Source organism: Cervus canadensis, chromosome 13 (genome assembly GCF_019320065.1).
Source record: "Cervus canadensis isolate Bull #8, Minnesota chromosome 13, ASM1932006v1, whole genome shotgun sequence".
NCBI lineage: Eukaryota > Metazoa > Chordata > Mammalia > Artiodactyla > Cervidae > Cervus > Cervus canadensis.
The window spans coordinates 40,827,118-40,841,117 of NC_057398.1; the positions used below are offsets into that span (position 1 = coordinate 40,827,118).

The 14,000-nt window shown below is 39.1% G+C and overlaps 1 protein-coding gene across 1 annotated transcript in view; it reads right to left on the minus strand.

The window, feature by feature from the left end:
* Nucleotides 1-14,000, minus strand: part of MROH9 (maestro heat like repeat family member 9) — a 140,543-nt gene that overhangs the window by 47,773 nt on the left and 78,770 nt on the right. The window contains exons 10-12 of the mRNA XM_043484660.1: nt 11,359-11,494; nt 8,697-8,821; nt 5,341-5,490 (exon numbers count right to left, since the gene is read on the minus strand). Of these exons, the coding sequence (XP_043340595.1) occupies nt 5,341-5,490; nt 8,697-8,821; nt 11,359-11,494 (411 nt within the window). The remainder of the gene's footprint in view (nt 1-5,340; nt 5,491-8,696; nt 8,822-11,358; nt 11,495-14,000) is intronic.

The following is a 14,000-nucleotide window of genomic DNA, read 5'->3' on the forward strand; positions in this document are numbered from 1 at the left end:
AATTTGATCTCTGTTTCCTCTGCCTTTTCTAAAACCAGCTTGAACATCTGGAAGTTCTCAGTTCATGTATTCCTGAAGCCAGGCTTGGAGAATTTTGAGCATTACTTTACTAGAGTGTGAGATGAGTGCAATTGTGCGGTAGTTTGAGCATTCTCTGGCATTGTCTTTCTTAGGGATTGGAATGAAAACGGATTGTATGTAAAACTTTTGATTTATCTATCAAATCTGAATGAGATCATTTCTCTTTTATCACTTTAAATATATTATGCCACTCCCTCTTGGTCTGCAGTTTCTGCTAACAAATCAACTGATCACTATTTGGGATTTCTTTGTTATGTTATTTGTTGCTTTTTCTGTGTTGCTTTTAATGTTTTCTCTGTTTTTAATTTTTGTCAATTTGATTACAATGTGTCTCTGTGTGTTCTTGCTTAGGTTAGTCCCATATGGGATTCTCTGTGCTTCTTGAATTTAGGTGATTGTTTCCTTTCCTGTGTCAGGGACATTTTCAGCTGTTATCTCTTCAAATATTTTCTCAGCTTCTTTCTCTCCCTGTTCTACTTCTGGGACATCTATAATGTGAATGTTGGTGTATTTGACCCAGTTGTCTCTTAAACTGTCCTCACTCCTTTTCATTCTATTTTCTTTATTCTGCTCTGCAGCAGTAATTTCCAATACTCTGTCTTCCAACTCACTGATTCATTCTTCTGCCTCACATATTCTGCCATTAATTCCTTTGAGTGTATTTTTCATTTCAGTTATTGTATTCTTGAAACCCAGGTTGTATACACACACACACATACACAAGTGTACATGAAGTGAAGTGAAAGTCCTCAGTTGTGTCTGACTCTTTGTAACCCCATGCACTGTGGCCCACCAGGCTCCTTTGTCCATGAAATTATCCAGGCAAGAATACTGGAGTGGGCAGCCTTTCCTTTTTCCAGGGGATCTTCCTAACCTAGGAATTGAACTCCGGTCTCCCACATTGCAGGTGGATTATTTACTGTTTGAGCCAGCAGGGAAGCCCAAAGAAAGCTGAGCACTGAAGAACTGATGCTTTTGAACTGTGTTGTTGGAGAAGACTATTGAGAGTCCCCTGGGCTGCCAGGAGATCAAACCAGTCAATCCTAAAGGAAATCAGTCCTGAATATTCATTGGAAGGACTGATGCTGAAACTGGAGCTCCAATAGTTTGGCCACCTGATGTCAAGAACTGACTCATTAAAAAAGATCCTGATGCTGGGCAAGATTGAAGGCAGGAGCAGAAGGGGATGACAGAGGATGAGATGGTTGGATGGCATCACTGACTTGATGGACATGAGTTTGAACATACACCGGGAGTTGGTCATGGACAGGGAAGCCTGGCGTGCTGCAGTCCATGGGATGGCAAAGAGTCTGACACAACTGAGTGACTGAACTGAACTAAACTGAGTGTATTCTTGATAAAAACTTCTTGTAACTTCTTGTTTTGTGAATCCATTCTTTTCCCAAGTTCTTGAATCATCTTTATGTTCATTACTCTGAACTCCTTTCTTGGATAGATTGCCTTTTTCCACTTCATTTCACTTAGTTGTCCTTCTGAAGTTTTATCTTGTCCCTTTGTCTGGAGCATTTCTTTGCCATCTATTTCTCAGTCTTTTTTCTAAATTTCTATTTGTATTTTTATGCATGTAACAGGTTAGTTATGTATGTTTCTTAACCTTGGAGAAGTGGCCCTCTGTAGGGGATGTCCTATGTATCACAGCAGTACATTTTCCTCTTATTACCCAATGGCCAGGAACTAACTGTTTCTGGGTAGTTTCTGACCTGTGTTTGCACATTCAGTTCTGCAGGCTGTGGAATTATGATTTTCTTACTCTAGTGTCTGGGCCCTGGTGGGGGAGGCTGGATTAGAGGTTTGTGCTGGCTTCCTGGAGGGAGGAGTAGCTGCCTGCCCTCTGGTGGGTTGAAATGGGTCATGGTTCTCTTGTGGACAGGGACATGTCAAGGGACATATCTATTTGTGGCTGTGGGCTCAGGAAGTCTTTAGGCAGCCTGTCTGCTGATGGGTGTGGTTGTGTTCCCACTCTGTTGTTTGACCTGAAAAGACCCAGCACTGAAGCCTACAGGCTGTTGCTTGGGGCCAGGTCTTGGTGCCAGAGACCCAAACAAGATATTTCACTCATGTAGATGAACACTCCCCAGTATGTCCACCACCACCTTTTATGACCCCAGAAAGAGCCAAAGCTTCTCCTTGCCTCCTTGGGAAACCCTCCCAGACCAGCAGGTAGTTCTGGCCCAGGCTTCTGTGAAATAACTGCTTTTATCCTGCATCCTGTTACACACAAAAAGTTGTGTGTTCCTTCCAAGAGAGATGTCTCTGTTTCTCTTAGTCTTGCAGACCTCCTGCAGTCAAGTCTTACTGATCTTCAAAGCCAACTACTCTGAAGACTCCTTCCCTTAATGCTGGTCCCGTAAGCTGGGGAGCCTGGCATGAGACTCAGAGCTCTCACTTCTGGGAGAACTTCTGTGACATTGTTATTTTCCGGTTTGTGGGTTACCCACCTGAGTGGTATGGGATTTGATTATATCAGTACTGTGCCCCTCCTACTGTTTCATTGTGGTTTCTTTGTGTCTTTGATGTAGAGTATCTTTTTTGGTAGGTTCCAGTCCTTTTTGCCAATGGTTGTTCAGCAGCTAGCTGTGATTTTGGTGCATTAGTGAGAAGAGGCAAACTCAGGTCCCTCTACTCCACCATCTTGTCTCCAACCCCTGTTCACTTTTAAAGGAGAGTTTTGGCTAGACCTGGAATTCTTCTCAAACCAAGGGTTGTATATTCAACATCAAGCTTAATCTACCCAGAGCACCTCGCTTCTTATTTCACTAATGCTTCTCAGAGGCTATAAGCTGAAAAGTTGGTTGATGTAAATTTACATTCCATTGAAGTTTCCTTGTGTACAATTGAATTATCTGTGTATAACCCTTTACTCTGGGGCTTCCCTGGCAGCTCAACAGTGAAGAATCCACCTGCAATGCAGGAGTCTCAGGAGACACAGGTTCAATCCTGGGATTGGGAAGATCCCCTGGAGGAGGGCATGGCAACCCACTCCAGTATAATTGCTTGGAGAATCCCATGGACAGAGGAGCCCAGCAGGCTACAATCCATAGGATTGCGGAGTTGGAATTGACTGAAGCAACTTAGCATACATTCAACCCTTTACTCTAAACAAGTGTTTACTGTAAAATATTCATCCTACCAAGGTGGACATGAGATGGAAGACATAAACCATTGTTCATCTCCACAGATTTCTTAACTATTAGGTTTGGAGCTTTTTCTTCTCATCCTCCCCCTACTACTATAAATTCAGCATGCCCCTAAAACAAGCCAGCTGTGTTACTGTATGTTCAATTGTAGAAAAGATGATTTTCTTCAATCCTCAAGGAAGGATATGCTGGATTAGATTTATTTAGAAATTGTAAGCCCACAAACTATATTTGAAATTTAGGAGATTTTCAGGAAATTTTTAATGCAATTTTCCCTTATAACTGACTTTAGAACCTAGTCCTGTTCAAGGCAAGAATCCACTGCATTCAGTAGTTCAATTGTTTGTGGGAGCTAGGGAAACACGTTGCTAAACCCCAGTTTGTTCATTTTTTCTCCCTAGTTAATGGTTTTTGTAGAACAGGCTGGTTTTACACATCTAGTTTTCTATTTGGCTTCTCTTCCTCTCTATGACCTGATATGGCTTTACCTAGATTCCTATCCTCACTGCATGAGAGGAGAACTTTATTTTGTTAAGGAAATGACTGTTGCCCTCAAGCTTTCCCTTTTGCTCTGCTTGCCTTTTGGAATGTTCCTGACTATATTGGCATGGGAGTTTGTAAGAAGCATTACTTCCTTTTTCCTGCCCTCTGAATTTGTGTGCAAGCACTCAGTTTATCTATGATCGTGTAACACTGCTATGTCAAGAGCGGGAACTGGGAGTTCAGCCTTTATGTCTCCATCAGAGCTGGTTTAATGGGCATATGACCTATGCATTTGCATAAGGCCCCACATGCTGAAGGTCCTTCAGTTTGTTTAAACTTCTGCTGTCACTAATAGTGAATTTTTAATAAGTTTTCCCTTTAGCTTGTGTTTTTTAATGAAGTCCCAAAGGACAATGGAGCCTGTGTGTACATGGAGGAGATAAGTATAGTATGTGAGTCAGTGAAAGTCGCTCAGTCGTGTCTGACTCTGCAACCCCATGGACTATACAGCCCATGGAATTCTCCAACCCAGAATACTGAAGTGGGTAGCCGTTGCCTTCGCCAGGGAATCTTCCCAACCCAGGGATCGAACCCAGGTCTCCTGCATTGCAGGTGGATTCTTTACCAGCTGAGCCACCAGATAGGCCCGAGAATGTGAGTCAGTAGCCCCTTTCAGAGGTAGCATTCACAATGGCCTGAGTCCATAGAATTCCAGTGACTACATTAATGTGTAGGGCTTCAGGGGGAAATCAAAACAGGTATAAGATAAGCATTTATTGATGCTTCAATCAATTAGGCTGAAAATGACAACACAGAAGAAAGAGAAAGATGTGGCAATCCATAAATTGTTTTCCTTTCCAATCTTTCCTAATTTATGAGTAAGATGGTGATAGAGTGTTAAAGAATGTGTGAATGACAAGAAGTTGAATAAAGACAATTAAGTTAGTTTTGTGTAGTGTTTATAACTGTTTTGGTAAGAATAAAATGCATATGCATGCATAAGCTATGAAATAAGAATTGTAGTATTTGTTAAGTTGTGTGGTCTTATATTTGCATCTATAACTGGCATTGCACAATATAAAGGTGGACTGCAGAATTCATGCTAAAATTTTAAAATTTTAGTTTGTTTTTTTTTTAATTAGAAAATAACACCATGATAAATTGAGGAGGGGGAGCTTCATATGTTTGTACATTTAATATTACTTTTTTCTATGTTTTGAATAAGAAGTCCTACATTTTAGTTTGCACAGGGACCTGCAAATATGTGGCCAGCCCTACAGCAAACTGAGGGCTCTTAAAACTTTCCTTAATGGTTACACAGGGTGTTTCAATTATAGTTGTACTATTTTATTGTTGTTAATGTATTTCTTTAAAATTCAAAGCAAGTATAGCAAAATGTTACAATTTGGTATGATTGGTGGTTGGATGTTCATTACACTAGTTTTGAAACTTTTCTGTATGCTTGAACTATTTCACACAAAAACCTTCATTTGATTGAAGTGACATAATGAACAATGGCAAGAAATATATACGAAAAGAAGTAGACATATAACAAAGGCAGAAAAAGCCCATTAGAGAATGTACTCTGCACTCTTCCACTCATTGTGAAATATCTTACCATGGTAACCTTATGGGCATTACATTCCAGAGTCAATTTCAGTATGGTTGCTGCCTCAGATGCAGTTGTTTGATCAGGTACAGAGAGTTTCATCAGGAGACTCCATACAAAGTCAGTCAGCAAGGGTGGCAATAAGGTTTTTCCTACACTCTGAAACCAAAAAGAAGAATCATGATCTCAGACCTTACTTATATCAACAAATAAAGACAGCTACATGACTTTTGTGGGTCTTAGGTACCTTTGCTGTTGTCAGCCTCTTCCTCCATTAAACATATTAAAAATTACGCTTTACATTGTGTTAATATTAAGATGACTGTCATTCAAACTTAATCATATTTATTTTTCATCTTATTTTTAAAGCAATTAAAACATTTTCATCTGAATAACTCAGCTCTGGGGCAAGCCAGGGAGAAGTGGGAAACCATGGCATTAAAATTTAGAGCAACTATAAAATATTGATTTAACCCCATTTCAGCTATTCAAATACTAAAAACTATTGTGAAGTTCTTCAGCTTTGGAAATACGCTTGTTCAGATCCAAAACAAGCATGATTTGTAGAAGATGAAGGAAAGGATGGGTTAAGAAAGGAAGGTCCATTGAAGGGTGTGAATTTTTCTCTTTTTCAGAGAAGCATCAAGAAGTGGGAAGAGAAAAAAGGGCACATATGTCTACGATTGAGGCAAACAACTGCAATTCAAATAATCTCTTTTTAAAGTTGGAGGAACATCCATGGACCATAAAATGCGAACAGAATCACAGTACTATGGATCTCTCAGTTAAGAAAGATGACTGAACCACATTTTCTCCCTTTCTAAATGTATATGTATATATACAAAACTTCTTTTGTGTGTATGTGTGTGTGTATGCAATTCTCTGAAATACAGAAATATTCAATATTGCCAATACCAGCTTTTCAGCATCCCCGTTAAAGGAATGGAGCATACATCTTTCTGGTCAGTAGGGAAGGACTGAGGTCTAATTGAAAATTGATGACCACCAGGCTCCCTCCTACTGAGCAGACAGGTGAGGTATACAATTTTTGGAAAGCTATGAAAGATAAAGGATGGTCACTAAGACTTAGTGAGGTGAACAGAATATCATAGTTGGCTATACTTCGAGAAATCAGATTTGATTATACAAGATGTTGAGTTAAAAAAAATCATTGAAGAGGGGATATTCTTTTCGGATATTCTGTTCGGATATTCAACAAAATAGCTTAGTGTCTATTAAGAGTTGTGGAAGGAGCAATTCCTAGTGAAACTTAGAGATAGTGTTAGAAGTTTCTGTCATGTGAAGGTAGAATGGAGAAAAACAAACTTGACTCCATATTGGATCTATTTCTTTAACTCTAGCCTTTGTGCTCCATAACCTGTGATTAGAAATGCTGGCTTTGCACTTTTGTCTCAAATAGTAAAAGAGTGTTGCCTATAGCCTGAGATACACATACTAGCCCTTTCTCAACGTTCTGCCTCCCAGGCTTGACCTTTAAAGTATAACACATTTCCATTCATATAGAGGTTAAATGTTGAAGAAAAGAAAATAACAGTTGTCTTTCTGAAGGTTTATAGGAGCATTGTGACCAGACCAACCTGGACAGCTGAAGGAACAAAGGATTCCAGTACCAATAAGTTTCCAACAACCAGCCACACCTCCTCCATTTTTAATATAAAAGAAGCTTAAATTCTAAGTCCAGTAAGATGGTTCTTTGGGATACTAGTCCACCATCTTCTTGGGTTTTCTGGTTTTCCAAATATGTTGCTATTTCTTATCTCAACACCTTGTCTGTTGATTTATTGGCCTACTGTGTGGTGAGTAGTATGAACTTGGACTCAGTAACAAAGGTATAGATATGACAGTAGAGAACATCAAATGATAGACTCCCTTATAAAATGTGATCTAGCTCTCTTCGCTAAAAACCTTGATGCATATCCTCCTATTTGCATCCTCTGGACTTTGTTGTTGTAAATGGTCCTGTTGCTTTCCTTACTACAACCTTAGGTTCCCTCACGCACCTGTTCCAATCTACTTCTGAAAGTCCCTACCTCTGGAATTTTTAGCTACTGCTCTTGCACACAGCGCTGTTCTAGGCCTGTTTTGATCTCACAGTTGGGAACTGAGTAATAGAGGTCATGAACACAAGGACCCAGGGCACCCTCCCCAAATCCTGCATTTCTCAGTCTTACGGACATTAAAGTCAGATGAGAGGACACTAAGCTGGAAGTAGAGATAGTAAGCTTCATAAGCCACTTGAAAGAGACAGACCCTGAGGAGGCTGCCAGTGCTAGGCTCACTAGCCAATCATGGGTCTCAGGATTTCAATTCTAGGGCTCTGGAGTTAAGAATGGAAGAATATAGAAGGACTTTCTAGTAAACCTAGATGGATGCTTAGTTTCTTCATGTAAATAGAAAACTTTATAGTTAACCAGGCTTGTGACTTCTGAGAGGAGGTGGATTAAGAATAATGCTTGATTTTGGAAAGATGCATCATTATGCAGATGCATATTTAAGGATATCTATGTGGTATTTTTTATTGTATTATTTGAGATGTATTGCTTCCATATCTCCACACCCTCCTACAATTCTATCTTCCTCAGTGTAGGAGGGCAAGGCACTGCTTTATGTATGTAGTTTCAGGAGAAAATCTAAGACCCTTCAATTCAAGAGATAAGCTAGCCTGAAGGGCCTCTCCAGCCGGTTTTGCTGAACTGTTGATTCCTGTGTAGCTAGAAGAGTATCAGCTGGACAGCATGATTCAGGCACCTGTGCTGGATGACCTCGCAAGCATATGAATAAGCATATATAAGTTTGAAGAAGGTGAAGGAATGTATAGAGATGTAGAGTCTCATGATTTGCCCTAAGGTTGGGTCAATGTAGAAATTACTTATTTAGTGCAAAGGTTTATCACTTAGAGTTAAGAAGTTTTTAAAATTTAATAGGTTTTTAAAATATATACCAAATTATTTTAATGTTTGCTGAGCATTATAATAGCATTGAAAAACCTCTTAATTGCTGACTTCACTAATTTTTCTAGAAAACCAGAAGTTTCCCATCTTTAGTAACTTATTAGCCAAACCAAAAGAAGCATAACAATTAGGAAACACTCACCTCATTTTGCTTTCTGTAAGAATTATCTAGTAAATAATGTAAATTGCTATGTTCTGGAATAATAGGCATAATTTTTATTAACAGATAAAGAAAAAGAAGCCAAATACTCTATCATTTACTCTTTGCTTTACTGAATTTAATTTAAATAAAAGAGAAAAATCTATTAGTATAAATTTTGTTGAAATAAGTTGCCACTAAAAGTAATTTACACATGAAACAAAAGCTATAGGATAAAGTGGGGGCTAAGTTACCTGAGCAATTTTACTTTTGTCTTTTTGCAAATTCTTGGGTAGAAATTCTGTACCAGAGGAAGAAGGCTGGATACAATGATTTTCAGGCTTATCATACTTTTTACTTTTACTTTTTGCAGTACCCTCTGTTTTAAGGAAGAAAGTTTAAGATTTTCATTTGATCACTGGTTCCTTCTATAACATTGCTATTTCTAGTTTCCTTTTCCTGCCCAATTCTGGGAATGTAAAGTTTTCTGAATGTTTAGCTCTCTGCTGAAAGTTTAGTCACATAATATATTAATATTATGACTACATTGGCCCAGAATTTATAAAGTGTTAAGAGAAGCCTCTGTGGAGGACATATATAATTTTAATAGGTTGACCAAGTATCAAGTACATTTCGGCCATCAAATGCATAGTTCAGTGCAATGGAAGAGCTACTGCTAAGTTGGAAAGTCTATTGGTAAAAGAGCAGATTTGGAGGCATTTTGCAAAAAACTGAGGGAGTGGTATAGCAACAAGGAGGAAAGCTCTCAAATAAGCTTCAGGTACAGATGTCTTTAGTTCTAGAGAAGGAAGATTTTAACTGAATTTTTGTTTGCTAACAGCTTTATAGAGATATAATCAATATGCAACATATTTAAGTGTATAATTTGGTAAGTTCTTGAAGGGAAAGACTACCCACTCCAATATTCTGGCCTAGAGAATTCTATGGACTATAGTTCATGGGGTTGCAAAGAGTCTGAGTGTATTTCAGAAAGGACATGACTGAGCGACTTCCACAAATGACTATACACACACATACACACACACACACACATATATATATATGCCCATAAAAGAATTATTGCAATAAAAAACATTTAGTCCCTCCAGAAGTTTCCTCCTGTCCTTTCATAATTGCTCAAACCTGCTACTGGATACACACTGTAGCACTTCCTGATTCAGAGATACACACAGATCTGCATTCTTTCATTTGTATTTTCTAATTTCATGTAAGTGGAGCGATTTAGTATGTGCTGCTCTTCTGTTGCTTGGCATCTTTCATTCAGCAAAATTATTTGCAATTCATTCATATTATTGTATTTGTCAATACCTGATTGATTTCTCTGTGATGAATACTACCCCATTGTACATATATACCATCATCTATGTATTCATATGCCTCCTGGTAGACATTTGGTTGTTTCCAGTTTTTGGCTATTAAAAATAAAGATCCTGTTAACATTCATGTACAAGTCTTTGAGTAGATATTTGCTTTCATTTCTTTTAGGAATGACTGAGGAATGACTGGATCATATGGTAGATGTGTGTTTGACTTTTTAGGATACTGCCAAATTATTTTCCAAAGTTGTATCATTTCACATTTCCTCTGGTGGCTCAGATGGTAAAGAATCTCTGGCCTGTAAGGCAGGAGACCCAGGTTCAAATCTTGGGTCAGGAAGATCCCCTGGAGACAGGAATGGCTACCCACTCCAGTATACTTGCCTAGAGAATTTCATGGGCAGATGAGCCTGGCTTACAGTCTGTGGGATTGCAAAAAGTCAGACACAACTGAGCAACTAACACAGATGGACTGAATGGCACTAAAGTAATTCAGGGATAATTTTTTCCTCCTGATGAGACAAAATCTGTTTGTGTAATCTACTTTATTACTTGTGAATTATGAAGTTTCAAATTCTAGCTTATGGGCACCATTCCCAGTCTTTTGAAATTCAGTGCTTTTACCTCTTTAACCATTTTGGGTATTACCCCCTCACCCCACAAACCTCAGGTAGTTTCCTTACATAGCTAAATAGTTAAATGGACTCTGCAGATCTCTGGAGCTCTCCTTTGTTCACTCCTTTCTGGTACTCTGCCATGTGAGCTCTAGATATCGTGATCTTTCTGGATTCCCAATTCTGTCTCTTCAACTTGGGACCCTTGGGTTGCTCATTTCTGGGCTGCAGCCTAGAAACTTACTCTAGGCTGTAAACTCAATCAATTGTAGACTCTGCTTTATTTATTCATTTGTTCTCGTCTCTCAGGAATCATTGTCATCATCTGATGTCTTTAAACAGTTTATTATGGGAGGGTAAATTTGTTCTCTGTTTAAGTACTTGGAAATAGTTTGATACCATAAGGTTTTGCTCTCATGCTTTGTTAGGCAGACCAGAGCAGCATTTATTTACATCTTGGGCTAATATTTCCCCATCACTGAAGCAAGAATTCTATTTGATGTTCCATTAGAGACAAAAATAATGCCTCTTTTTAAGAGTCCCATTGGTAGTTTTTCTTCTCTTTCTTCCCTACCTCCACCCAGCATTTCTGTCCCTGCCAGTAACACCCTGACACTAATCTAAGTATGAAAGTGTAAGTCACTCAGTCATGTCCAACTCTTTGTGACCTCATGGATTATAGCCCGCCAGGCTCCTCTGTCCATGGGATTTTCCAGGCAAGAATACTGGAGTGGGTTGCCATTTCCTTCTCCAGGTGATATTCCCGACCCAGGGATAAATATTGAAGAACCAACTATAACATTTTAAAAATAATTCTAAAAAAGATTAAAAAATACATTTTGATAAATGGAGCTATAGATCTTGGGGCAGGATTTAGAAATCTACAGATGTAGAACCTCCTTGGAACCCACAGTAAAATAATTAGGAACAGATTCTTCGTAACCCTTAGAAAAGATGAATCTTACCGCTCTGACACTTTGCAATGCAAAGGAGGTGATACATTCCCACAAATGCCTGTTGTGTGATTGAGGGATCAGAATGAGAACACAAAAGAGAAAGCTCTGCTGCCAGGACACCCAGACATGGAGCATTAACACTTGCCTAGTGAGAACACAAAGTAGAAAAATGCATTTGCTAAGCACAGTCAGTGTTAAATGTTTGTGTCTGATCTGCACACACACATGCACACACATACACACACACTCAAACAGACTCTCACACACAATCAGTCCCCTACATATGAACGTACTCTGTTCTGAGAGTATGTTCATACGTCCAAAAAATTTACCTTAGGTACAATCGGCTATAGAGTACTATACTGTAATAGGTTTATAATAGTTTTCACACAAATACATTAAAAAACACAAAAAATAAAACATTTAAAATCTTACAGAACAGTATTTTGAAAAGTACAGTAGTACAGTGAAACAGCTGGCGTATTTGCATTTGCATCTTTGAATGTTCACAACCTGAAGATTTATATGTAGGGGGCTTACTATATCTGACTATGGTTATAGTTGAGTGTCAGAGTACACAAAATATGTATTAAAATCCTTGCTCTGTTACTGAGTTTCAATTTTCTCATCTATGAAATGCATATAACAAATGCTACCTTGTAACATTATTGTGGGAATTAAGGGGGTAACATTTATGACAAAAAGGAAAGTTCCTAGCAAAGTGCTTGGAAATACTAGAGATTCCACCTAATGTTAGTTTCTATTCCATAATGTAGGTACCTATTTGTAGGTAGCAAATTCTTAGGATACTGGGTAGGGGAGTGAATGCCCAAAACCCTTCATGCTCCTTCTCCATGTATGAAACACTTCAGATGACTCTGTGAGTCACTGGAGAAGTGTGACTTTTCTTCCTATAATTGCTCTAATTCTTTCCAGGGAAATTAATTTTTTAAAAAAACTCAGTACATTTGCTTCTGGTATCAAAGCTACTATCAGAACATTTATGTATCTCTCCTCCCACCTTCCCTCCACCCCATACACACAAAATTTCTTTGTGGCTTCTCAAATAGGTTTCTCGAATATTTAGATTTTCATCTTGATTGATTTGTTTGGTCAGATCAAATGTAAATAGAGAGTGAAGCAGACATATAGAAGAAGAGATGGAAGAGACATTTTGCTTTTCTGAAGGTGTGAGTATTATTACCAATTTTTTTAAACAATTAGGCCTCTGCCCACATGTAGGTTTGCTCAACTAGTGGGTCTGCAGAATCTTCTTGTCTCTAAGACAAATTATTACTTTTCCTAGATAGATGTTTTGATGAATGAGCAATGGTTGGTGGTAAAAGAGTCAAACCAACCTTCCAGGGAGATCCCAAGACCTGTTTCTCCTTCTTTGTATTACTCTCATATACCCTTATTCTTGCTTCTCTTGTTGCTTGACTCACTCACATCTATCTCAGTCTTACACACATTCACACACACACACAGCACACATACACACACAGTTATATGGAGTCGTTCCTGAAAAACATGAGGTGACCTAGGTCATGTGCCAAGGGTATGACCAAATTAGAATGCTGGGAGTGATGGTCTAAGTAGAAGGGAAGATAATCTCTTGTTTCTGTGGATGTCTTCCTTGGATTCTTTCTGCCTTTACTTCTTTGTAAGGCTACCTGGGGCTCCCCCCATCCTTAGGTGGCTCAGTGGTAGAGAATCCATCTATCAATGCAGAAGATGCAGGTTCGATACTTGGGTTGGGAAGATCCCCTGCAGTAAGAAATGACAACCCACTCCAGTATTTTTGCCTGGGAAATTCCATGGACAGAGGAGCCTGGTGGGCTACAGTCCATGGGGTGGCAAAGAGTTGGACAAGCCTCAGTGCACGATTCAGGAGAAACTACAAGCAGACAGTAGAGGTCGCTGTTTAGGGCCTAGGAAGAAACCTTTTATTTCCACTAGGTATTCTCCTCTTGATGAAAATGAAAGAGGAGAGTGAAAAAGTTGGCTTAAAGCTCAACATTCAGAAAACTAAGATCATGGCATCTGGTCTCATCACTTCATGGCAAATAGATGGGGAAACAGTGGAAACAGTGGCTGACTTTATTTTTTTGGCTCCAGAATCACTGCAGATGGTGACTGCAGGCATGAAATTAAGACGCTTACTCCTTGGAAAGAAAGTTATGACCAACTTAGATAACATATTAAGAAGCAGAGACATTACTTTGCCAACAAAGGTCCGTCTATTCAAGGCTATGGTTTTTCCAGTGGTCATGGATGGATGTGAAAGTTGGACTATGAAGAAAGCTGAGTGCCAAAAAATTGATGCTCTTGAACTGTGGTGTTGGAGAAGACTCTTGAGAGTCCCTTGGACTGCAAGGAGATCTAACCAGTCCATCCTAAAGGAGATCAGTCTTGGGTGTTCATTGGAAGGACTGATGCTGAAGCTGAAACTCCAATACTTTGGCCACCTCTTGCGAAGAGTTGACTCATTAGAAAACACCCTGATGCTGGGAGGGGTTGAGAGCAAGAGGAGAAGAGGACGACAGAGGATGAGATGACTGGATGGCATCACCGACTCAATGGACATGAGTTTGAGTAATTTCTGGGAGTTGGTGATAGACAGGGAGACCTGGTGTGCTGCGGTTCATGGG